At 36.3% G+C, this 25341-nt stretch overlaps 1 protein-coding gene across 34 annotated transcripts in view; it reads right to left on the reverse strand.

The window, feature by feature from the left end:
* LOC105476014 (regulating synaptic membrane exocytosis 2) overlaps positions 1-25341 on the reverse strand; it is a 763868-nt gene that overhangs the window by 567005 nt on the left and 171522 nt on the right. For all 34 annotated transcript variants that reach the window (XM_024791003.2, XM_011731614.3, XM_024790996.2 and 31 more), the window contains one exon: positions 14490-14700. In XM_024791003.2, coding sequence (XP_024646771.1) covers positions 14490-14700 — 211 coding nt within the window. The remainder of the gene's footprint in view (positions 1-14489; positions 14701-25341) is intronic.

The raw sequence follows: 25341 nt of genomic DNA on the forward strand, positions 1-25341 counted from the left end.
TATTTTCATCAAATCTCGGAACTGCACATTTAGCTTATACACAGAATATATATGGAAAATGTCTACTGTATAACCCATTTGGCAAACCACTCCACACTGTTAAACCATCAAATGTGGCTTTCTATCAAAAAGAGTCCAACTTCATTTTTAAATTAAAATAGCTATTATAATGATTCACAAATGGCCATCTCACATTCAAATTCTAATTCTAAAAACAATCGAAGAGGCAATAGAATCTTGCCAAAAATCTGTTGCCTGAATTAAATAAGGCGCTGCCCCCTTCCATATTTCTTTTTTTTTTTTTTTTTTTTTTTTTGAGACGGAGTCTCGCTCTGTCACCCAGGCTGGAGTGTGCAGTGGCCGGATCTCAGCTCACTGTAAGCTCCGCCTCCCGGGTTCACGCCATTCTCCTGCCTCAGCCTCCAGAGTAGCTGGGACTACAGGCGCCTGCCACCTCGCCCGGCTAAGTTTTTTTTTTTTTTTTTTGTATTTTTAGTAGAGACGGGGTTTCACTGTGTTAGCCAGGATGGTCTCGATCTCCTGACCTCGTGATCCGCCCCTTCTATATTTCTTACAAACCCTCTCATTGCTTTGCCTCTGAACTCTCCCTGAGGACAACACATTCTGGAATTGTCACTTTGCGTGGTGCCCCAGAGATTTCTACACCCTGAGCCAATGTACTATATAAAAGCTAGATTCAGAATAGGTAAGGTTGAGGAATGTACCTTTCTTTTGAAAAATAGAACAGTTGTAAAGGTGAGTTGAAAAAGAAAGATTCACAAAAAAGAAAGTGTTCTAAGGTAGATCAGCTTTAAGAACACACTACTAAAAACTTTGCCCTTGAAGTTATTCACACCACTTACTCCCAAAAACCATTCCTTCCACATTAGCGATATACTATCTCACTTTCAAGACTGCTGTAATATATTTCAGAATATGAAGAACTTGTGAACTCACCTAGAGATTCCCAAAGAGAAACAACCCCCAAATTGGCAATGTATATTAATATATTTCAAAGAACTTGCTTAAGAATCACTTTCTAAAAATAAAATAAAAAATTTAAAAATCACTTTCCTTTATAACCATTACAAAATTATGTCATTATGCTTAAAATCTGATAATTTATGAAGTGAAAAAATTCATGTTACATTTTATGTTAAATAATACAATTATGGAAAAGGTACATTATTTATTTTTTTCAAAATTAGTGATTAAGCAGGTTGTAATATATTTTTCTTACCAAAAAGCAAAAGAAACAAAAAGTTAAAGTTGCCACACTTTGACGCTTAAAATAATCCTTATTGTAAATTACTTTTAATGTCTTTCTAATATCACTATCCAATAATTACAAAGTAATTGTTTCCTTATAAAGTCATTATTTTTTCACTTGACTAAATATATGGCTTTTATTTATTAAAAGGGTATCATCTTTAAAGGAAACAAAGAGAACCAATATTTCATAAAATTTTGTTGTGTTGGTACTTCCATATGTCCTGCCCTTCATTTATTCTCTATGTCCTAAATGTACTTCAAGAGAATTAATTAAATGTTAAGGATGGCTCCACATGAAAGAGCCTCAAAATTAAAACAAAAGGTTATTTTATTGTGTTCTCTTAAAAGATCATTAAGAGAATTTTTAAATAGCTTTATAATTAAATCATAAGCTATGTAATATTTGTGTTCTCATTATTCTAATTCATAAGCTTAGTAAGACGAGCTTTCACTGAGATTAATCCTTTTGGGCTATGATAAATCAAAGAAATGTATTTAGTACCTGTTGAGAACAAAAGCCTTCTACATAAGGCAACTAAGCATGATGATCAAATTTGAAAAAAAAAAAAATTAAATTCCATAGTCTTTTTGTTTAGAATATAGGCAAGCTTTATATATGACAAGTCTCTTGCTTGAATAAAAATGTAGAAAAACTAATGAAAGAAATCCAGGGATGTCTTCCTTGAGCTAAAATGTAGATTATATTTTATTATCTTTACAAATCCTCAGACTTAAGGAAAATATGAGATAAGTGGGGAGTATTGCCTCTGGCTCCATCTTTCTTCCATAAACCATCCCCATCAGGCTAACCCTCAACATATAAAGAGACAGAGTTGATACAGAAAGCTGCACAGAGGCAAAACCCAACAGAATTCCAGGGGTTTCTTCAAGTCTTCAGTTTAGTAATGATCAGTGAACATACATGTGAGAAAAACACTCAAGGGAATGGGGTTAAAGAAAAAAAAGAACATCTAAAAGAATTAGAAAGAAAATAGCTGTTCCTACCAGCAAGACTGGAAAAACTCATAATTCATGGGATATTGGTTAAAGACTCAGTCTTTCCTCTGTAGAGGAGAATAATTAGTGTTAAAACTGAGCATTGCTCCAAACACACCTAACAAACCCTGAAAGAATGTGTACAAGTATCAAATTGTTTCCATTTAGCTTAACTACATCTGAAAGCTCAAGAACAGTTACAGAAACACAAAAATAGCCAACATCCAACAAAGTAAAATATACAACACCTGTCATCCAACCTAAGCTACCACACATGAAAAAAGTACAAAAAAAGAAGAAAAAAAAAACCCCCACACACCGTAATGACAGTAACCAAGCAAAACTAACCTGGACTCAAGGGGGGTTAGAATTAGCAAAAGAGAATATTGAAACAATAATTATAACTGTATTCTATATGTTTTAAAAGTTACATAGAGCATAGAATATATCTTTTTAAGTCCCAAATTAAAATTCTAGTCATAGAAACTACAATGTCTGCAATTATTAAAAAATACACTGAATTCTATAAAGAGCAGATTTGACATTGTAGAAGAAAAGACAAGTAAACTTGAATGCACAATAATATAAGGAATACAAAATAAAACACAAAGAAAAAAATAAAATTAAAATTAAAGGAAAGAACATAAGTGAACTGTATGACAATTTCAAGTTGCCTAATATATTGGGAACAGAAATTCTTGAAGCTGTCTAGAGAAAGGAGGGAACAGTAAAAATATTTGAAAAATAATGGCCAAAACTCCCCCAGGCCCTCAACTAACCTCAAATGAAAGAGACACAAAGAAAAACACACCAGAAAAAACATAATTTAATTGCACATAACTAGTGTTAAAAAATACTTAAGCAGCAAGTGAAAAAATGCTACATTATGCACAGAAAATAAAAGATGAGAATGATATATTTCTCAATGGAAACAGTGAAAGGGAGGAGGCAAAAAAGCAGTGCCTTTAAAATATTGAAAGAGAGAATGATTTAGGGAAGGCAGAGCAAGATGGTGAAAGAGAATCTCCTGTGATCATGTCCCTGGCAAGAACATCAACTTCGAACAACTATTTACACAAAAAATTAAAACATCATGTGAGAGATCACAATACCTAGTTTTAGCATAGTAACAAGAAAAGATGCATTGAAGAGGATGAAAAGAACAGCATTGTCTACACCACTCCTCACCCAACCCTAGAGAGTATAGCCAGAAGAAAGAATATGTGCTTAGAGTGGAACATTAACACCAGGCAGAATTCCACAAGTGCCCTTGGAGGGAGCATTTAGAACAAGTCCTGGAGCAGAGGAGAACCTGCCACCCCAGCAGAAAGAACCCAAACCCCGGCCCACTTCACCACAGGCTAACAAAAGTGGCCTTGAGCCGCAAATAAATTTCAGTGGCATTCAGGCCACAGCAACTGCAGTCCTTGGGTGAACCCTGACACTGCACTGCTCTCGAAAGTTGTGTACTCCAAGTGCAACTCAGCACGAAACTATCTGGTTGTATCCATTAAAGAATGCCTGCATCACTCCTCTCCCAACTTCAGGCAATACAGCGCACAGATTCCTTTCTCTTAGAGTAAACAGAGGAAACTTTTTCTTACAATTGGGTACCAGCCCAGCTACAGTAAAATAAACCACCAGGCAGGATCCCCAAGCTCCCAGTTGGCCATTGCTTCCGGATGGCCCTTCCAGGCGTACCCTAGGCCAAAAGGAAATATGTTTCCTCCGGCAGCACAAACCCAAGTCCCAGCAGGTTTCACCACCTGTTGACTACAGTGGCCTTAGCCCTACGTAAACATCAGTTGCAGTCAGGCAACAGTGGCCAGGGTCCTTGGGCAAGCCCCTGTACTGTGCTGATGTGAGACGCCATGGGATTCGAATATAGCCCAGCATGGTGTCACTTGCTATGGTCACAGGGGTGCCGAGTCACCCATCCCCCAACTCCAGGCAACACAGTGCAGCGAGAGACCCTTTCACTGGGGGAAAAGGGAGAGAAGAAAGCTAAAGACTTTGCCTGGGAACCTTATCTTCCCCAAGTCCATCAGGGTTGGATCGCGAGGATTTGCAGCACACATGGGCTTGCAGTGCCCTCTAGTGCTGAAATGGCTACAGTTACCACCGGCTTAAGTAAATACTCAGTACCCTCAACAATTCTTGGAAGACCCTCTGAAGGACTGGAACAAACAAGGCCAGACTACAAAGACTAGAATAAATACTTAATTCTTCAATGCCTAGGCATCAACAAACATACACAGGCATCAAGAACATTCAGAAACATATGACCTCACCAAATTTACTAAATAAGTTCCCAGTAACCAACCGTGCAGTGATAAAGATACGTAACCTCTCAAGAAATTCAAAATAGCTATTTTGGGGATACTGAATGAACTTAAAGAAATCACAGAGAAGGAATTCAGATATTTCTCAGAAAAAAAAGGCAGCATGGAAACTGAACCGATTAAACAACCAAACAAATCCTGGAGCTGGAAACATCAATGATTAATAAGAAATGCATTAGAATGCCTCCATGTGGAATTGATCAAGCAGAAGAATCAGTAACTCGAAGACAGGCTATTAGAAAATTCACATATGATAAAAAAGAAAATAAATGAAAGAAATGAAGCACACTTACGTGATCTAGAAAACAGGCTAAAAGGGACAAATATATGAGTCATTGGCCTTGTAAAGGAGGCTACCAAAGAGATTGGGTAAAAAATGTATTTGAAGAAATAATAAGAGAACTTTCCAAACCTAGAGAAAGATGGATATACAGGTACAAGGTCAAAGAATACCAAGCAGATACAACTCAAATAAGACTACTCCAAGACATATAATAATCAAACTTTTAAACATCAAGGACAAAGAAAGGATCTTAAAAGCAGCAAGAGAAAAGAAGCAAATAACATATAAAAAAACTCCAATACACCTGGCTGCAGACGTAGCAGCAGATGTAGCAGCCAAGAGGAAGTGAGGTGACATATTCAAAGTGCTGGAGGAAAAACTTGCAACAGAGAACTCTGTACTCAACACAGCAATCCTTCAAACATGAAGGAGAAAAGTTTTCAAACAAAACCTGAGGGAATTCATTACCACCAGACCTATTTAACAAAAAAACGTAAAATTGAGTTAATCAATTAAATAAAAAAAAAAGAAAGAATGAATGATCCAAAAAAATCCTGTGAAGGCATAAAACTCACTGGTATAAGTAACTACACTGGCAAATTCAGACTACACTAAAACTGTAATCATCGCATATAGTATCTTTAGTATGAAGACTAAAAGTCTACCAAAAATAATAACCACAACAATCTGTTGAGAGAAAGGCATATTTAAAAGATTAAATTTGAGATAACAAAAACAAAATGGAGAAATGAAGCTGAAGTGTAGTTTTCACTTCGCTTGCTTGATTCTTTTCTTTGAAATCAAAGGGAAGTTGTCATCAGTTTAAAATAACTTTCTGTAACTATAAAATGTATTTTGTAAGCTAACAGAAACCATGAAGAAATGTCTATAATAGGTTCACTAAAAATAAAAAGGAAGGAATTAAAATATAATACCAGGAAAAAAAAATCACTTATCCATAAAAGAAGACAGTAGGAAAGAAAGGAAGAAAGAAATTACAAAATAACCAGAAAACAAATTTTAAAATGGTAGTGATTACTGATCAATAATACCATCGAATGTAAATTGCCTAAATCCCCTACTTAAAAGACAGAGAAGCAAAATGAATTAAAAAAAAAAAAAAAGGATCCAATTATATGTTGTCTACAAGAAACTCACTTATTTAAAGACATACATACATGGAAAAGATATTCCATGTAAGTAGAAAACAAAACAGATCAGCAGAAGCTATTAGATTTCAAGTAAAAAGCTATAAAAATGGCATTATTTAATGATAAAGGGGTCAATTCAAGAGATATAAAAACTGTAAATCTATATGCAACCAATGTCACAGAACCCAAATATATAGGGAAAATATTATCACATCTAAAGGAAGAGACAGATTGCAATACAATAATATTGGGGAACATCAGCACCCTGCTCTTAGTAATGAACACAGCATGCAGGCAGAAAAATCAACAATAAAAATATCAGAATTAAACTAAAACTCTAGACCAAATGGACCTAACTGATATTTACAAAATATTTCATCCAACTGTGACAAACTACACATTCTTTTCATTAGCACATAGAACATTCTCCAGAACAGATTATGTCTTAGGCCAGAAAACAAGTCATAATGAAATTTTTAAAGTAAAAATCATATCAGGTATCTTTTCTGACCATAAGGAACAAATTCAAAATCAGTAACAAGAGGAATGTTGAAAACTGTACATATACATGGAAATTAAACAACATGCTTGTGAATGACCAATAAGTCAATGAAGAAATTAAGAAGCAAATTAAAAACTTTCTTGGAACAAATTTAAATGGAAATGCTAAATTACCAAAACTGATGGGATACAGTAAAGCAGAGGGAAGTTTACTGCAATAAATGGCTACATCAAAAAAAGTAGAAAGACTTCAAATAAACAACCTAATAATGCATGTTAAAGAACTAGAAAAGCAAGAACAAATCAAACCCAATATTAATAAAAGAAAACATACAATAAAAAAGCAGGAATAATTAAAATCAAGACAAAAACACAAAAGAAAAATGAAAGGAAAAGTTGGCTTTTTGAAAACATAAACAAAATTAACAAACCTCTCACTAGGTAACTAAGAAGAGACCAAAATAAATAAAGTCAGAGATAAAAAAGAAGACATTAAAACTGATACTATGAAAATGCAAAGGATCATTAGAGACTACTATGAACAAATATATGTCAAAAAATTGAAAAATACACAAGAAATTGATACATTTCTTAAGATTGGATCATGATTAAATGGAAAACCTAAACAGACCAATATGAGTAAAAAGATTAAAGCCATAATGAAAAGTCTGTCCATCAAACAAAAGCCCAAGACCTCATGGAGTCACTGCTGAATTCTATCAAATATTTAAAAGAAGAATTAATACCAATCCTACTCCAACTCTGCCAACAAATTTTGAAGAGGAGAGACTACTTCCAAACTCATTCTATGAGGCTAGTATTAACCTGAGAATGAAAACAGGCAAAGACACAAAAACAACAACAATGACAACCACAGGCCAGTATCTCTGAAGAACGAACATAGAAGCAAAAATCTTGAAAAACATTCTAGCAAACTGAATTGAATAAAACATTATAAAGATCAATCACCATGATCATCCCAGGAATGCAAAGATGGTTCAACATTCACAATTCAATAAATGGGACACATCATAATCATAGAAATAAAGACCAAAACCATACAGTCATGATAGTACATTTCAATAAACGCTTTTAATAATTATTTTTTAACTCTGAACATACTAGATATAAAAGAAACATGCCTGAAAATAAAAAAGGCCATATTTGACAAACCTACAGCTAGCACCATATGGAAGGGAAAAAGAATTAAAAGTCTTTCCTCTAAGATCTGGAACAAGTCTAGGATACTCACTTTCACCACTTTTATTCAATATAGTACTGAAAATTCTAGCAAAAGCAATTAGGCAACAGAAATATACAAAAGGAATTCATATTGGAAAGGAAGAAGTCAAATTAGACTTTTACACAGATAACAGTCTTATGTTAAAACCTTAAAGATGACACCAAAAACTGTTAGCACTCAAACAAATTCAGTAAAGTTACAGGATACAAAATCAACATACAAAAATCAGTAGCATTTCTGTACGCCAGCAGCAATCTGAAAACAAAATCAAACAAGCAATCCCATTTACAGTAGCTACAAAAATAAAATAAAATAAAATAACTAGGAATAAACTTAACTAAAGAAGAGAAAGATCTCTACCATGAAAACTATAAGACACTGATGAAATAAATTGAATACCAAAAAAAAAGGAAAAGTATCCTATTATCATGGATTGAAAGAATTACTACTGTTAAAATGTTGAAACTACCAAAAGCAATCTATATATTCAATGTAATCTCTATTAAAATACCAATAACAGGCCAGGCCTGGTGGCTCATGTCTGTAATTCCAGCACTTTGGGAGTCTGAATGGGTGGATCACTTGAGGTCAGAAGTTAGAGACCAGCCTAGCCAATATGGCAAAACCCTGTCTCTACTATGAATACAAAATTTAGCTGGATGTGGTGGTGTATGCCTGTAATCCCCGCTACTCAGAGGCTGAGGCAGGAGAATCATGTGAACTTGCGAGGTGGAGGTTGCAGTGAGCCGAGATGATGCCACTGCACTCCAGCCTGGGCAAAAGAGGAAGACTTTGTCTTAAAAACAAAACAAACAAACAAACAAAAAACAATGACAGAAGTGTGAGAGTGAAACCAGCCAGGGCAACATAGTGAGACATCATATCTACAAAAAAAATCAAAAAATCAGCCAAGTATGGTGATGCATACTATAGTCCCAGCTACTCAAAAGGCCGAGGCAGGAGAATCATTTGAGCTCAGTGGATCAACAAAACAAACAAAAACACCCAGTAAGATTCTTCACAAAACAGAAAAAAAAAATCCTAAAACTCTAATGGAACCAAAAAGATGCTAGACAGCCAAAGCAATTCTTAGCCACAAGACAAAGGAAAAAAAAAAAAAAAAGGCTGGAGTAATTACATCACCTGACCTCAAAATATACTATAAAGCTAGAGTAACCAAAACAGCATGGTACTAGCATAAAAACAGACATAGACTCAGGGAAAAGAACACAGAATTCAGAAATAAATCAATGCATCTACAGCTAAGTCATGTTCAACAAAGGTACCAAGTATAAACACCAGGTAAAGGACTGTCTCTTAAATAATGGTTCTGAGAAAATTAAGTATCCATATGCAGAATGAAACTAGAATTCTGTCACCATATATAAAAATCAAATCAAAATAAAGACTTAAATCTTAAGACCTGAAACTGTTTCACTACTACTATAAAAAAAAAAAAAAAAACACTGGTCTAGGCAAATATTTATTGTATAAGACCTCAAAAACAGACAACAAAAGCAAATATTGACAAATGAAATTATATCAAGCTAAAAGATCATGCCTAGCAAAGGAAACAATCAACAGAGTGAAGAGATAGCCCACAGAATGAAAGAATATATTTACAAATTATCTAATAATGGATTAATAACTAGAATATACAAAAAACTCAAACAACTCAATAGCAAAATAAAAAATAATCAGATTTAAAAATGGACAAAAGATATAAATAGACATTTCTCAAAAGAATAGAAATATCCAACAGGTATATTAAAAAAATGATCAACATTACTAATTATCAGAGAAATGCAAATTAAAGCCACAATGTGATATCATCTCACCCTCATTAAAATCACAATTATGAAAAAGAAAATAACAACTGTTAACAAGGATGCAGACAAAGGTGAACACTTGTATACTGTTGGTAAGAATATAAATTAGTACAGCCACTATGGAGAAGCGTATAGAGGTTCCTCGAAAAAAGCCTAAAAATAGAACCACCATATGATCCAGCACTATCGGGTCTGTACCCAAAAGAAAGGAAATAAACGTATTGAAGAGATACCTGTACTCCCCTGCTTATTGAAGCATATTCACAATAGCCAAGATAGGAAATCACCCTAAGTGACCATCAACAGATGAAAGAATTTTAAAATGTTGTATATATACACAATGGAATATTATTCGGCCCTAAAAAAGAATAAAATCCTCTCATTTGCAGCAACACAGATGGAACTGGATGTCATTGTGTTAAGTGAAACAGGCCAGGCCCGGAAAGACAAATACCACATGTTCTCATTCATATGGGGAAGAAAAAATTGATTTCATGCAGGTAGTAAATAGAATGGTAATTACTGGAGGCTGGGAAGGGTAGGAGGAAGCGGGAATAAAGAGCAGTTGGTTAATGGGTATAAAAATATAATTAGATAGAAAACACAAGGTCAGTGCTCAGTTACAATAAGAAAGAGACTATGGTTAACAGTAATTCACTGTATATTTCAAAATAGCTGGGAGAAAAGATTTGGGATGTTCCCCAAACAATGAAATGGTCAGTGTCTGCTGTGACAGATATCCCAATTATCCAGATTTAATCATTACACATTGTACAATTGTTATCATTATCACATATACCACATTAATATGTATGACTATTAAATATTATGTATCCATAAATTTTCAATTTAAAAATACTGAAAGACAAAAACTGTCAACCAAGAATTCCACAATCAGCAAAAATATCTTTTTAAAAAATGAAGGCAAAATTTTCAGCATGAAAAAAATTGAAACCATTCATTAGCAGCAGACTTGCCCTTCAAGAAATACTGAAGGAAATACTTAAGACAGACAAAATATGATACCAGATATAATTATAGATCTACAAAAACAAACAATGCCAGCAACAACTACAAGAATAAATATAGTATAAATATAGTTCTTTTCAAAAATTATTTAATATTTGAAACTCTTGGAAGATAAACTTTTTATACAAAAAGAATAACAATATATTGTGGGGTTTATAAAATGAATAAAAGTAAAATATGACACCAGTAACATAGAATCCAACATTATTGTAAGCTTCTTATAATACACATGAAATAGTGTAATATCAGTTGAAGGTTGACAACAATAATTTAAATATGTATTCCACAAATCTTGAATAACTTAATAAAATAACAAAACAGTTACAGCTATTAAGCCAACAAAGGAGAAAATACGAATCATAAAAAAACTTGAGTAATCTCAAAAAAGGCTTAAAAAAGGCTAAAAATGAAAAAACAAAGAACAGATGACATAAGACAAAATCAAAAAGCAAGATGATGTTATCAAATGAAACCATATCCATAATCACAGTAAATGTACATTTTATAAACATCCAATAAAAAGGAAGAGATTATCAGGTTGGATAATAAAGCAAGATCCAACTATATGCTGGCTATAAGAAAAGTACTTCAAACAAATAAATTTTAAGTAAAATAATAGAAGAACATATACTATGCTAATACCTAAGGCAATACATATATGCAATTCCATTTCCAAATACATATCTAGATAGAGAGAGAGAGAGAGACTTGGTCTGTATATATATATATATTAGACCAAGTGAATTTCAGAGCAAAGAATATTATCAAAAATAAAGAATATCACTTAATAAAAAGGGGTCTGTTAAACTAGAGAATATAACAATCCTAATGTTTATGTCCCTAAAAACAGAGCCTAAAAATACATAAAACTATAACTAATAGAACTCCAAGGAGAAACAGACAAATCTACATATTATATATTTCAAAACCCCTCTCTTAACAACTAATAGAATAGGCAGGAAATCAACAGTGAGATAGCAGACTTAAATGACTCTATCAATGAAATTGGCCTTGAATGGGCATTTTAAAATATTCTGGCCAAAAACAGAAGAATATGCATGCTTCTTAAGTGCACATAAAGCACTTACCAAAGTAAACTATATTCTGGGCCATAAAATAAGTATCAACAAATTCCAAATGATTCAAGACATATAAAGTATATTCTAAGACCACAAGAGAGGTAAATTAGAAATCATTAACAAAAAGATCCCTAGGAACCACACAATATTTGAAAAATAAATAACATACTTCTAAATTATCTATAGGTAAAAGAAGAAAAGAAAAATGAGAAAGTATTTTTAACTTAATAAAACGAAGAAACAACACACGAGAATTGTGATGATGCCAGTAAAGTAGTACTTAGGGAAAATTTATAGAAATGTGACTCCTAATTTAGAAAAGGAGAAAAGTATCAAGGCAATGACCTCAGCTTCTATTTTAAGAAAGTAAAAAAGGTAAAATTAAACCCAAAGTAAGCAGAAAAAGACAAGACAAGAAAAGAAACAAAAAGAAAAGAAAAAAGATCAAAGATCAAAGCAGAAATCAACAACAAAGAAAAATCAATAAAACAAAAATCTGGGCCAGGCGTGGTGGCTCACACCTGTAGTCCCAGCACTTTGGGAAGCCAAAGTGGGAGAACTGCTTGAGGCCAGAAGCTCAAGATCAGCCTGGGCAACACAGCAAGGCCCCATCGCTACAAAAATAATTTTAAAAATTAGTAGGGTATGGTGGCACACACCCATAGTCCCTGCTACTTGGGAGCCCAAAGTGACAAGATTACCTGAGCCCAGGGGGTCAAGACTGCAGTGAGCTGTGGTTGTGCCACTACAATCCAGCCTGGGCAACAGAGTAAGATCCCTTCTCTAGCCAGGTTGAGCAGGAACAAAAAAGATACAAATTACCAATATCAGGAATGAAAGAGGTAGCATCACTGCAGATTCCATAGATACTAAAAGACTAATAATGGAATACTATGAACAAGTTCATGCCAATAAATTCAACCACTTATAAGAAAGTAGACAAACTAAGATATAACAATGAAACCTTATTCAGGAAATATAACCTGAATAACCCCATATCCACTAAGAAAACAAACTTTACTTAAAAACCTTCCCAACAAATAAAATTGCATGCCCACATGCCTTCACTGGTGTAATCTACCAGTTCTACACAATCTCTTCCAAAATGTTGAAGAGGAGGAAATACTTCCCAACACATTTTATCAGGCCAGCATTATCCCAATACCAAAACCAAAGAAAAACATTACAAGGAAGAATAATACAGACACATGCCTCATGAACATAGAAGCAAAAGTTGTAAACAAAATTTTATTAAATCAGCCAGGCACCATGGCATGTATCTGTCATCCTAGCTACTTGGGAGGCTGAGGCAGAAGGAACACTTGAGCCCAGGAGTTCAATTCCAGCCTAGGCAACATAGCAAGACACTCATCCCTAAAACAAAAATAATCAAATCAAATCCATTAATATATAAAAGAGATAATCCATCATGACAAAACGGGGTTTATCCCAGTAATAAAAGCTGATTTAACATATAAAAATCAACCAATGTATTTCACCACATTAACAAACAAAATAAAAATATGTATGATTAATCTAAACAGATGGAGAAAAGGCACTTGGCAAAATCCAACATCTATTCCTGATCTTACAAAACCAACCAAACAACAACAACAAACTCAGCAAAGTAGGAATAGATGGCATCTATGAAAAGCGTACAGCTAACATTATACCTGATAGTGAAGACTAAGGGCTTTCTCCCTAAGATTAAGAACAATACAATGGAATGTCTGCTTTCATCCATTTTATTCAAAATTATACTGCAGTTTCTAGTCAATGTACCTAGTCAAGAAAAAAAAAAATCATAATCAGGTAATCCAGGGGAAACAATTAGAAGTGGTTGGTTCTTAGTAAAACAAAATAATGAAAAATGGGGATTAATGAAGAAAATGAAGAAATGAAATCACACAGGGGAACTAATTTCCACAATTATGTCTAAGTAATGTATGTAAAACAATAGCTTCCTATTTAAAAATTACTTAAATAAATAAGTAGGTGATAAGATTAGTAAGTAGATAAATGCAAAGTCTAAAGAATTTACTGACACAAACTTTTTTTTTTGAGACGGAGTATCTGTTGCCCAGGCTGAAGTGCAGTTCTCCTGCCTCAGCCTCCTGAGTAGCTGGGACTATAGGCGCACACCACCACGCCCAGCTAACTCTTGTATTTTTTAGTAGAGACGGGGTTTCACCATATTGGCCAGGCTGGTCTCAAACTCCTGACCTCGTGATCTGCCCACCTCGGCCTCCCAAAGTGCTGGGATTACAGGTTTGAGCCATGGCGCCCGGCCCAAACTTTTTTTTTTTTTTTTTTGAGACATGGTTTCACTCTGTCACCCAGGCTGGAGTACAGTGGCACAATCATGGCTCACCACAGCCTTGACCTCTGTGGCTCAGGTCATCCTCCCACCTCTGCCTCCTGAGTAGCTAGGGCTATAGGAGCCTGCCACCATGCCTGGCTAATTTTTGTGTGTCTTTTTTTTTTTTTTTTTTTTTTTTTTTTTTTTTTTTTTTTTGTAGAGACAGGGTTTCATGTTACCCAGGCTAGTCTAGAATTCCTGGGCTAAAGTGATCTGCCCACCTCGGCCTACCAAAGGGCTAAGATTATAGGCATGAGCCACCACGCCTGGCCACAAGCATTTTAATATATTGTTTTTGCTAATTTCAACAAAGCATTATTTGGGTTGAATTAACATACTCTGTAACGCAAATGGATAAATACAATAAGCTTAACTAGAAGAGAATTGTAATTTTCATTTCTGTACCTTGTTTGAGCGTAATGACACTCGACCTCCACAACGAGCACAGAACTTTGTTTGGCAATATGAACAGTTATGGCCACATCCATCAGCAAACTTTGTTTTGTGGCAGATACCACAGGTTGGCGCATCACCCTTCTGTTCTTGCTGTTGCTGTGATTCTTCTCCCATCTTCTTTACCTGTTCCTTATACATTTCAAACTGCTGATGCAGTTTTCTGTAGAGAAAATAAATAAGAAAAAAATTGGTTTCCTGATGCTCTCTAAAGGAAAAATTATCACAATTTATAGACACAATTTTATAACCAAAAAATATACAAGATGAGAATAAAAAGAATGAAAATTTAATTTTCTGATGATAAATTACCACTTTTCAGGGCACACTATTTGCAAAAGTATTGCAACTAGTTCCACCTTCTTTTTTGAGACGAAGTCTCACTCTGCTGCCCAGGCTAAAGCGCAGTGGTGCGATCTTGGCTCACTGTAACCTCTGCCTCCCCAGTTTAAGCAATTCTCCCACCTCAGCCTCCTGAATAGCTAGGACTATAGGCACACACCACCATGTCAGCTAATTTTTATACTTTTAGTAGAGATGGGGTTTCGCCACGTTGACCAGGCTGGTCTCGAACTCCTGACCTCAAGGCATTCACCTGCCTCAACCTCCTAAAGTGCTATGATTATAGGTGTGGGCCACCATACCCAGTCTCCACCTTCTAATATACATATTAAATAACCAATTAATATAATACACGTTCATGGAAATATTTCTTGAGATTATATTTCTAAATTTCTATCTACCATTTGGAGTACATTTTCAATCACATGTTCTAAAATACTTACAATATTATTTTTCTACCATTTAACTTCAGAAATACAGAAAGCTAATTTGACTTACACAGTGAGGTCAAGACCTATGAACTTCAAATCACTGAGACACAGTCTTTCAATAAGAGTGATATAAAGAATCCAGAGAGAGAAAAAATACTACATAGGCGCTCCAGTCCAATGGAAGAAAATTTACATGCTATTAAAAATGAAGAATTCCTTCATTTTGGGGGCTCTTGGGTAGACTTGAAAGTGCTGAGGCAAATATAAATAAACTTTAAAAATTAGTCAATAAAAATTATCCAAACTAAAATAAAAAGAAAAATATATATAAGTGGGGAATATAAAACAACAGTGCATCCAAGAGTTAACCCAACCTACCATATGTATAATTGTTCACAGAAAAAGAATAGAAATGAAGGAAATATTTGAAGGGATTATGACCAAAAATTTTCCAAAACTAATGAAAGACACCAAATTAAACACAAAAACCTCAGAGAATCCCTGGAAGCACAAATGTCAAATCAAATACCAAACATAAACACATGCTCCTAGTTTGCCTTCATAGTCAAACTGCTAAAACCCAAAGATAAAGAAAAAACTTTGAAAGCGGCCAAAAAAAAATACACATTGTGTAGCGAGACCCAATGATAAGAATTAGAGAAGATTACTCTTGAGAAACCATGCAAGCTGGAAAGCTTTGGAGTCATGTCTATAAATTGAGAGAAAAAAAAAAAAAAAAAACCTGACAACCCAGAATCTCATACACAGTGAAATTAGGCTTTGGAAAATATAAATAAGTAAATAAAAATTATAAAAATGAATAAAATTTAAAAATAAAAACTTTTCCAGATGGACACGTATTGAAGAAATTCATTGGCAGTAGACCTTCACTGCATGGAACTTAAAGGAAGTTCTTAAAACAGAAAGAATATGATACTCCTTGGAAGTACCATATGGAAAAAGAGACCTAGAAAAAGAAATACACGCTTATATTAAAAATAAAATGTGTCTCAAAAACTTAAGAAAAATAGAAAATTAAACCCAAAGAAAGCAGAAGAAATACAAGAGATTAGAACAGAAATCAATGAAACCAAATGCTGGTTTTATGAAAAAAATCAGTGGAGACTGACATAAGCAAGTTAAAAGAATAGGACTTTCCAACATTTGTCCCTCAACAGCAACATCAACTTGAACAACTGTTCACATGTGAAAATACCTTCATGAGACCTAAGGAAACCAGGTGGGAGATTATAGCAACTGAGTGTAGCAAAAAAAATAAAAGACGCACTGAACAGGGCAAGAAGAACAGTTTAACATTTCCTGTTCATCCCTCCCCAACCACAGAGATAAACAGAGATACTCATTGCTAAGGAGAAAAAGAGAGAACAGAACACTCAACTCTGCCTTGAACTCCAATACCAGGCAATTGTTTACTGTTTCACCAGTAAAATGCAGTGCTAGGCAGACCCTCACAGTCTCAGACGTCAGGGTTGTACACACAGATGGAGCCTCCAGGTCCACTCCCGTGCCAGAACAAATCCCACATCCCCAGGCTCCATGCCTGACCACCAGACTTGGTCTTTGGGCCTGCCCAATCTCTAGGATGACTCCAGACTTCTACAATGCCCTCAGTACCAGGCTGGCTCCCATGACCCCAGGCTTCAGGCACACCCCAGCATCAGGCCAGGCCCTGCAGCTCAATCATCAGGCTAGCACCCTCAGAACCAGCCTCCAGACAAGCCTCTGTGGATACAGGCTCCAGGCACACCTAGCACCAAACCAGCCCCCATAGCCCACGATCCAGGCTGTTTGTTATCTGCAGACCAAGCCTCCCAGCCCACCCTGGCATCAGGTGAGATCCCACAGCTCTAGGTTCCAGGCCTGTCCAGTGGACAAGGTCTACATGCAACCTCCAGGCATACTACAGAGCCAGGACAGCCCCAGCCATCCTGGACTCCTGAATACTCCCATTATTATACTGGCTCACATGGCCCCAGGTTACAAGGCATGTCCCAGCACAGCACAAGTGCCTAAAACCCTAGTCATCAAGCCAGCACGCAAAGACCCAGCCTCCAGGGTGGCACCTGCAGGTACAAGGTCCAGGCCCACTCAGCACAAGACCAGCCCCCGTAGTCCTAGCCTCCAGGCTTCCTTCAGGTTTCAGACCAGCCCAGTAAAACAGAGGCCCACACCACTGTAAACATCAGCCCAACACAGCGACAGGTTAGCATCCTGGTCTAAGGCAAAGGTCAGAACCTGCAAAAACAGATTCTAGGCATACACAATGCCATGTTGGTCCCTGAGGCCCCACCCTCCAGGCCAGCCCTTGTAAAGTCACACTCCAACAGACCAACAGACCAATAGTATGGCAGTAGAACCCAGTGCCAAGACAAACCATACGGAAAGAGTGTCCAAATCCACTCTTGCGGACACAAAACAAGTTCCACCCTAAAAGACTCAGGCCCCAGGACCAACCAAGCAACAGGTCAGGTCCCATGGTCACAAGGTCAATCCCAGTGCACCTGTGCACTAACGCCATCCCAACACCTAGCCAGCCCCTCCTGACACAGGCTCAAGGCCAACTTCAATGCCAGGTCAGCCTCTGTGGGCCCAAGTTTAAGGTCAGTTACCACAGAAACAGATTTGAGGACAAAGCCTACAGACCAAATGAATCGGTCCACAACAGAGGTTCCAGGATCAAAGCCCAACCCAACGAACCCAGGGACGAGGGACACACACCTGCTGACCCAGGCACTGGTTCAGTCTGCTCAAGAATTCCAGCAACAAGCCCACCTACCAACCATGCAAACAGCTTGCCCAGAATCACCACACGGGCTGACTGGTGAAGACATTTTCCAGACAAAGACAATCTAAGCAGACTGGAATAAGTCCCTACTTCCTACATACACAGACATCAGCAGAAGGTAAGCATAATCATGAAAAACCAAGGAGATATAACACTACCAAAAAAGCAATCATTTCCAGCAAGAAAGTATAAGAAGATGGTGGAAGAGAAGCCTCCATTAATCATCCTCCTCACAGGAACACCAAATTGAACAACTATTCACACAAAAAAAGCACTGTCATAAGAACCAAAGATCAAGTGAGCAATCACAGTACCTTGTTTTAACTTTATATATAAAAAAGAGGCACTGAAGAGGGTAGAAAAGACAGTCTTAAATTCTTGATGTCATCCCTCCTTCACCTATCAGCAGCAGCCACAGAGTGCAGGAAGAGAATCTGCGAACTTACGGAAGGGAGAGTGTAGTAACTGTGGGACTCTGCATTGAAACTCAGTGATGACCTGTCACAGATGAAAGCAACACTAGGCAGAACTCAGCCACCCCTCATAGAGGGAGCATTTAGACCAGCCCTAGCCAGAATGGAATTGCCCATCCCAGGAGTAGGAACCAGAGTTCAGGCAAAGGCAAGCCCCATCACCATGAGCTAAAGGGGTCTGGGGTCCTAAATAAACCTGAAAGGCAGTCCATGCCACAAGGACCACAATTCCTGGGCAATTCCTGATTCTGTGCTGGGCTCAAAGCCAGTGAATGAGGGGAGCATGCAACCCAGTGAGATACCAGCTGAGGTGGCAAAGGGAGTGCTTGCATCACCCCTCCTTCAACCCCAGGTAGCAGAGCTCACAATTCTGAGACTCTATCCCTCACTTGGAAGAGTATAAAGGACTTTGTCTGGCACCTTGGATACCAGCCACAGTAGAATATGGTACCAGGCAGAGTTGTGAGGCCCCCATTCCAGGCCCTAGCTCCCAGACAACATTTTTAGACAAACTCTGGGCCAGAAAGGAACCCACTGCCTTGAAGGAAAGAACCCAGTCCTAGCACGATTCATCACCTGCTGACTAAAAAGCTTTAGGCTCTGAATAGACAGCAGGAATGCCCAGGCAGTACTCGCCATGGGCCTTCAGTGAGACTCACAGATGTGCTGGCTTCAACAAATTCCCAGTTGTTGTAGTCATAGGAAGAGACTTCACTGTTTGTGGAAAAAAGAGAGAAGAGTGGGAAGAACTTGGTCTTGTGGCTTGGGTGCCAGCTCAGGGGCAGTAGAATAGAGCACCAGGTAGATTCCTAAGATTTCTGACTCCAGGCCCTGGCTCTGAAATACCATTTCTCAGCCTGTGTGGGAAAGGGAGGCAACTCACTATCCTGAAGAAAAGGACAAAAGCCTGGCTGGCTTCAGCACTTGCTGATTGTAAAGCCCTTAAACCTTGAGTGAACACAGGTGGTACTCAGGCAGGGGTTGCTGTAAGCCTTCAGTGAGGCACAAGGCTGGGCTGGCTTTAGGTCTGACCCAGCGCAGTCTCATTGGTGGTGGCCACAGGGGTACTTGTGTCACTCTTCCCCAACCTCAGGCAGCCCCACAGAGAGAGAGAGAGACAGAGAGAGAGAGAGAGAGAGAGAGAGAGAGAGAGAGAGAGACAGAGAGACTCCATTTGTTTGGGAGAGAATAAGGAAAGAGAACAAGAGTCTCTGCCTAGTAATCCGGAGAATTCTTCCAGATTTTACCCAAGACCTTATCCAAGGCAGTACCGCTATGAGTCTGCAGCATTCCTGGGATTGGTGTGGCCCCTTGTGATGACACAGCTACACTGATCAAAGACATCGATCACAATATCCAAGTCCCTTCAAATACCTGGAAAGCTTTACCAAGAAGGATGGGTACAAACAACCCCAGACTGTGAAGACTACAATAAATACTCTACTCTTTGATCCCCAGAAACCAAAGAATACCCGCAAGCATCAAGACCATCCAGGAAGACATGACCACACTAAACAGACTAAGTAAGGCACTAGGGAGCAATCCCAGAGAGACAGAAATATGTGTCCTTTAAGACAGAGGAATTCAAAATAGCTGTTTTGAGGAAGCTCAATGAAATTCAAAATACCATGGAGAAGGAATTCAGGATCCTATCAGATAAATTTAACAAAGAGATTAAAATAATGTAAAAGAATCAAGTAGAAATTCTAGAGTTGAAAAATGCAACTGACATACTGAAGAATGCATGAGTTTCTTCATAGCAGACTTGATCAAGCAGAAGAAAGAATTAATGACCTTGAAAACAGGCTATTTGAAAATACATGGTCAGAAGAGAAAAAAAAGAATAAGAAACACTAAAGTACACCTACGAGATCTAGAAAATAGCCTCAAAATGGCAAATCTAAGAGTTATTGGCCTTAAAGATATAGATAGAGATAGGGGTAAAAGTTTGTTCAAAGGGATAGTAACAGAGAACTTCCCAAACCTAAAGAAAGATATCAATATTCGAGCACAAGCAAGTTATAGAACACCAAGCAGATTTAACCCAAAGAAGACTACCTCAAGGCATTTAATAACCAAACTCCCAAAAGTAAAGGATAAAGAAAGAATCCCAAAAGCAGCAAGAGAAAAGAAAGAGACAACATAGAATGAAGCTCCAGTATGTCTGGCAGCAGACTTCTTAGTGGAAACCTTACAGGCCAAGAGAAAGTAGCATGATTATTCAAAGTGTTGAAAGAAAACAACTTTTCTCCTAGAATAGTACATCCAGTAAAAATATCCTTCAAATATAAAGGAATCAAGACTTCCCCCGACAAACAAAAGCTGAGGGATTTAATCAACATCAGACCTGCCAACAAGAAATGCTAAAGGGAGTTCTTCAATCTCAAAGAAGAATGTTAATGAGCAATAGGAAATCACCTGAAGATACAAAACTCACTAGTAATAGTAAATGCATGAAAAACACAAAATATTATAACACTGATTGTGGTGTATAAACTACTGATATCTTAAATAGAAAGATTAAAACATGAATGCATCAAAAATAGTTAACTACAAAAACTTTTCGAGACATAGACACTATAATAAGATATAAACAGAAACAACAAAGATAATAAGCAGGGGAATAAAGGTTAAGTATAGTATTTTTATTAGTTTTGTTTTTGCTTATTAGTTTATGCAGTCAGTGTTAAGTTGTCATCAGTTTAAAATAATGGATTCTGATATGTTATTTGTTAACTTCATGGTAACCTCAAATGAAAAAACACACAATGGATACACAAAAAGTAAAATACGAGCAATTAAAGCACACCACAAGAGAAACTGACCTTCACTACAAAGAAGACAGGAAGGAAGGAAAGAAGGAAGAAAGGACCATAAAGCAACCATAAAAAACAAAATGGCTGGGGTAAATCCTTATTAACATTGAATGTAAATCAACTAAACTCTCCAATCAAAAGACACATGGGGCCAGGAGAGGTGGCTCATGCCTGTAATCCCAGAACTTCGGGAGGCTGAGGTGGGAGGATCACTTGAGGTCAGGAGTTTGAGACTAGCCTGGCCAACATTCTGAAACCCCATCTCTAGTAAAAATACAAAAATAATTAGCTGGGCATCATGGCACATGCCTGTAACCCCAACTACTCAGAAGGCTGAGGCAGTAGAATCACTTGAACCCAGGGAGCAGACGTTGCAGTAAGCTGAGATTACGCCATTGCACTCCAGCCTGGGCAACAAAGTAAGACTCCATCTCAAAGAAGAAAAAAAAAAAGGCACATGGAGTAGCTGAATGTATTAAAACAAACAAACAGAAAACCCAATGATCTGTTGCCTAAAAGTAACACACTTCACCTATAAAGATACACATAAACAGAAAATAAAGGAATGGAAAAAGGAATCTTTCTATTCAAGATATCAGTATTTTATACACCACAATCACGGTGTTATAATATTTTGTGTTTTTCTGTGCATTTACAATTACTAGCGAGTTTTGTACCTTCAAGGTGATTTCCTATTGCAAAAGGAAACCAAAAAAGGAGCAGGAGTAGCTATACTTGTATCAGACAAAATAGATTTCAAAACAAAAATTATAAAAAGAAACAAAGAAGGTCATTATGTAATGACAAAGGGATCAATTCAGCAAAAGAATATAACAATTATAAATCTATATGCACAAAACACTGAAGCATCCAGATATTGAAAGTAAATATTATTAGAGCTAAAAAGAGAGATAGAACTAAATACAATGATAGCTGGAGACTTCAAAACCCCACTTTTAGCATTGGACAGATCATCCAGACAGAAAATCAACAAAGAAACATCAGACTTAATCTGCACTACAGACCAAATGGAATTAATAGGTATTTACAGAACATCTCATCCAATGACTGCAGAATACACATTCTTCCCCTCAGCACATGGATCATTCTCAAGGGCAGACCATAAGTTAGGCCACAAAACAAACCTTTAAAAATTTTTTTAAAAATAAAATTATATCAAGTATTTTTCTCTGACCACAATGAAATAAAACTAGAAATCAATAATAAGAGAAATTTTGGAAACTATGCAAACACATGGAAATTAAACAATATGCTCCTGAATGACCAGTGGGTCAAAGAAGAAATTAAAACGCAAGTTAAAAAAATACCTTGAGACAAAGAAAAATGGAAACAACACACACCAAAATATATGTGATGCAGCATGGGCAATTCTAAGAGGACAATTATAACAATAAATGGGTAGATCAAAAAAAGAAGAGAGATCCAAAATAAACAGCCTAAAATTACGACCAACGAAACTATGAAAAGAAGAACAAACTAAGCCCAAAGTTAGTAGAAGGAGGGAAATAATACATATCAGAGCAGAAATCAGTGAAATCAGAAATTTTAAAAAATAGAAAAGATAAAACTAAGAGTTGTTTTCTTAAAAAGATAAACTCAACAAGCTTTTAGCTACACTAAGAAAAAGGAGGCTGCTCTAAATGAAATCAGGCATTAAAGTTCACACCACAGAAATGCAAAGGATCATAAGACACTGCTATGAACTAATAACAATCCTTCTCAAACTCTTCCAAAACACTGAATAGAAGAGAATGCATCCAAACTCATTTTATGAGGCCAGCATTACCCTGATACTAAAGCCAGAAAATAAACTACAAAAATAATAAAATTACAGGCCAATATTCTTGATGAACATAGATGCAAAATCCTCAACCAAATACTAGCAAACTGAATTCAACTGCACATATAAAAGGATCATCCACTATGATTAAGTTGGATTCCTTGACAGTTCAGAATGCAAAGATAGTTCAACATATACAATTCTACCAATGTGATGCACCACGTTAACAGAATGAAGGACACAAACCGTATGATCATTTTAATAGATGCAGGAAAAGCATTTGATAAAATTCAATATCCTTTCATGATAAACAAACTCTTAAATTAGGTATACAAGAAATATGTCAACACAATACAGGTGTTACATGACAAACCCACAGCTAACATCATACTCAATGGTGAAAAGTTGGAACCTTTCCTCTAAGATCAAGAAGAAGACAAGGATGCCAACTATTGCAACTTATATTCAACACAGTAATGGAAATCCTAGCAAGAGCTATTAAGCGTAAGAAAGAAATAAAAGGCATCCAAATTGAAAAGGAAATTTAATTGTCTCTGTTTGTGGACAACACGATCTTATCTATAGTAAACCGTAAAGACTCCAGTATGTTGAAGAGATATCCATAGTCCTATGTTCATTGCAGCATTATTTACAATAGCCAAGATATAGATCAACGTAAGTATCCATCAGTGAATGAATCAATAAAGAAAATGTGTTATATACAAACAATGGAACACTATTCAGCTTTAAAAAAGAAAGAAGTCCTGTCATTTGTGACAACACAGATGAACTCAGAGGACATTATATTAAGTGAAGTAAGCCAGGCACAGAAAGACAAATACTACATGATCTCATTTACACGTAAAATCTTAAAAAGTTGAACTCATAGATGTAGAGGGTAGAATTATGATCACTGGAGACTGGGGTATGGGAGGTTAGGGAGATGTTGGTCAAAGGATACAAAATTTCAGTTAGATGGGAGATTCAAGTGATCTATTGTACAACATGGTGTCTATAGTAAATAACAATATATTGTATTTTGAAAATCATAAGAGGGTAGACTTAATGTGTTCTCACCACAAAAATAAGTATGTGAGGTAATGCATATGGTAATTAGCTGGATTGAATCATTCCACAACATATACAGACTTGAAAACATCATGTTATATAAATATACACAATTTTTGTTAATTTAAAATTAAATTTTAAAAATTTTTAAAATTCAAGAAAAAAATCACTAAAATTGATAAACCTCAAGTTAGAATGATGAAAAAAACAAGACACAAATTACCTACAGCAAGAATGACAGAGATTACTACAGAAGTCACAATTAATCTAAATTAATTTAAAAGACTGCAAAGGAATACTATAAGCAACCGTATGCCCATATGTATATATGTCTTCCTTTGAAAGACAGAAACTAGCATACCTCATTCACCAAAAAAAAAAAAAAAATAGCTTGACAAGCTTTACATCTATTAAATAACTTTAATTCATAGTTTAAGAACCTTCCAAATCTAAAACTCTGGTTCTCAATGGTTTCATTGGTGAATGCTACCAAACACTGAAGGAAGAAATAATACCAATTCTACATAGTCTCTCCCAGAAAACAGAGGATGGAACATCTCCCAACTAATCTCTTAATGCCAGTATTACTCTGACCCTAAAACAACACAAAGAAGCCGGGCATGGTGGTATATCCCTGTAGTCCCAGCTACTCAAGAGGCTGAGGCAGGAGGATTGCTTGAGCCCAGGAATGCAAGGCTGCAGAGAGCTATGACTGCACATTGTACTCCAGCCTGGTCAACAAAGCAAGACCCCATCACTTAAAAAAATTATAAAGATACTGGAAGAAATTATAGACCAATAAAGTATTTCTCATAAGCAGAGTTTTTGTAAAAATCCTCAACACTAAAAATATTAGAAAATCAAATCCAAAAATGTGTTAAAGAGTAGTATCTCACAAACAGGTGATGTTTATCTTAGGAATGTAAGTTTGGATACATATTTTAAATTCAAGCAATATAATCTGTCATATTAATATGATTACCTAAATATGTGCTAAGAAAGCATGTCACACAACTGCTTAGCAAACTAGGAATTGACAGAAACTTCCTTAGCACAGTAAAAGCACC

The sequence above is a fragment of the Macaca nemestrina genome, chromosome 8 (genome assembly GCF_043159975.1).
Source record: "Macaca nemestrina isolate mMacNem1 chromosome 8, mMacNem.hap1, whole genome shotgun sequence".
Lineage (NCBI taxonomy): Eukaryota > Metazoa > Chordata > Mammalia > Primates > Cercopithecidae > Macaca > Macaca nemestrina.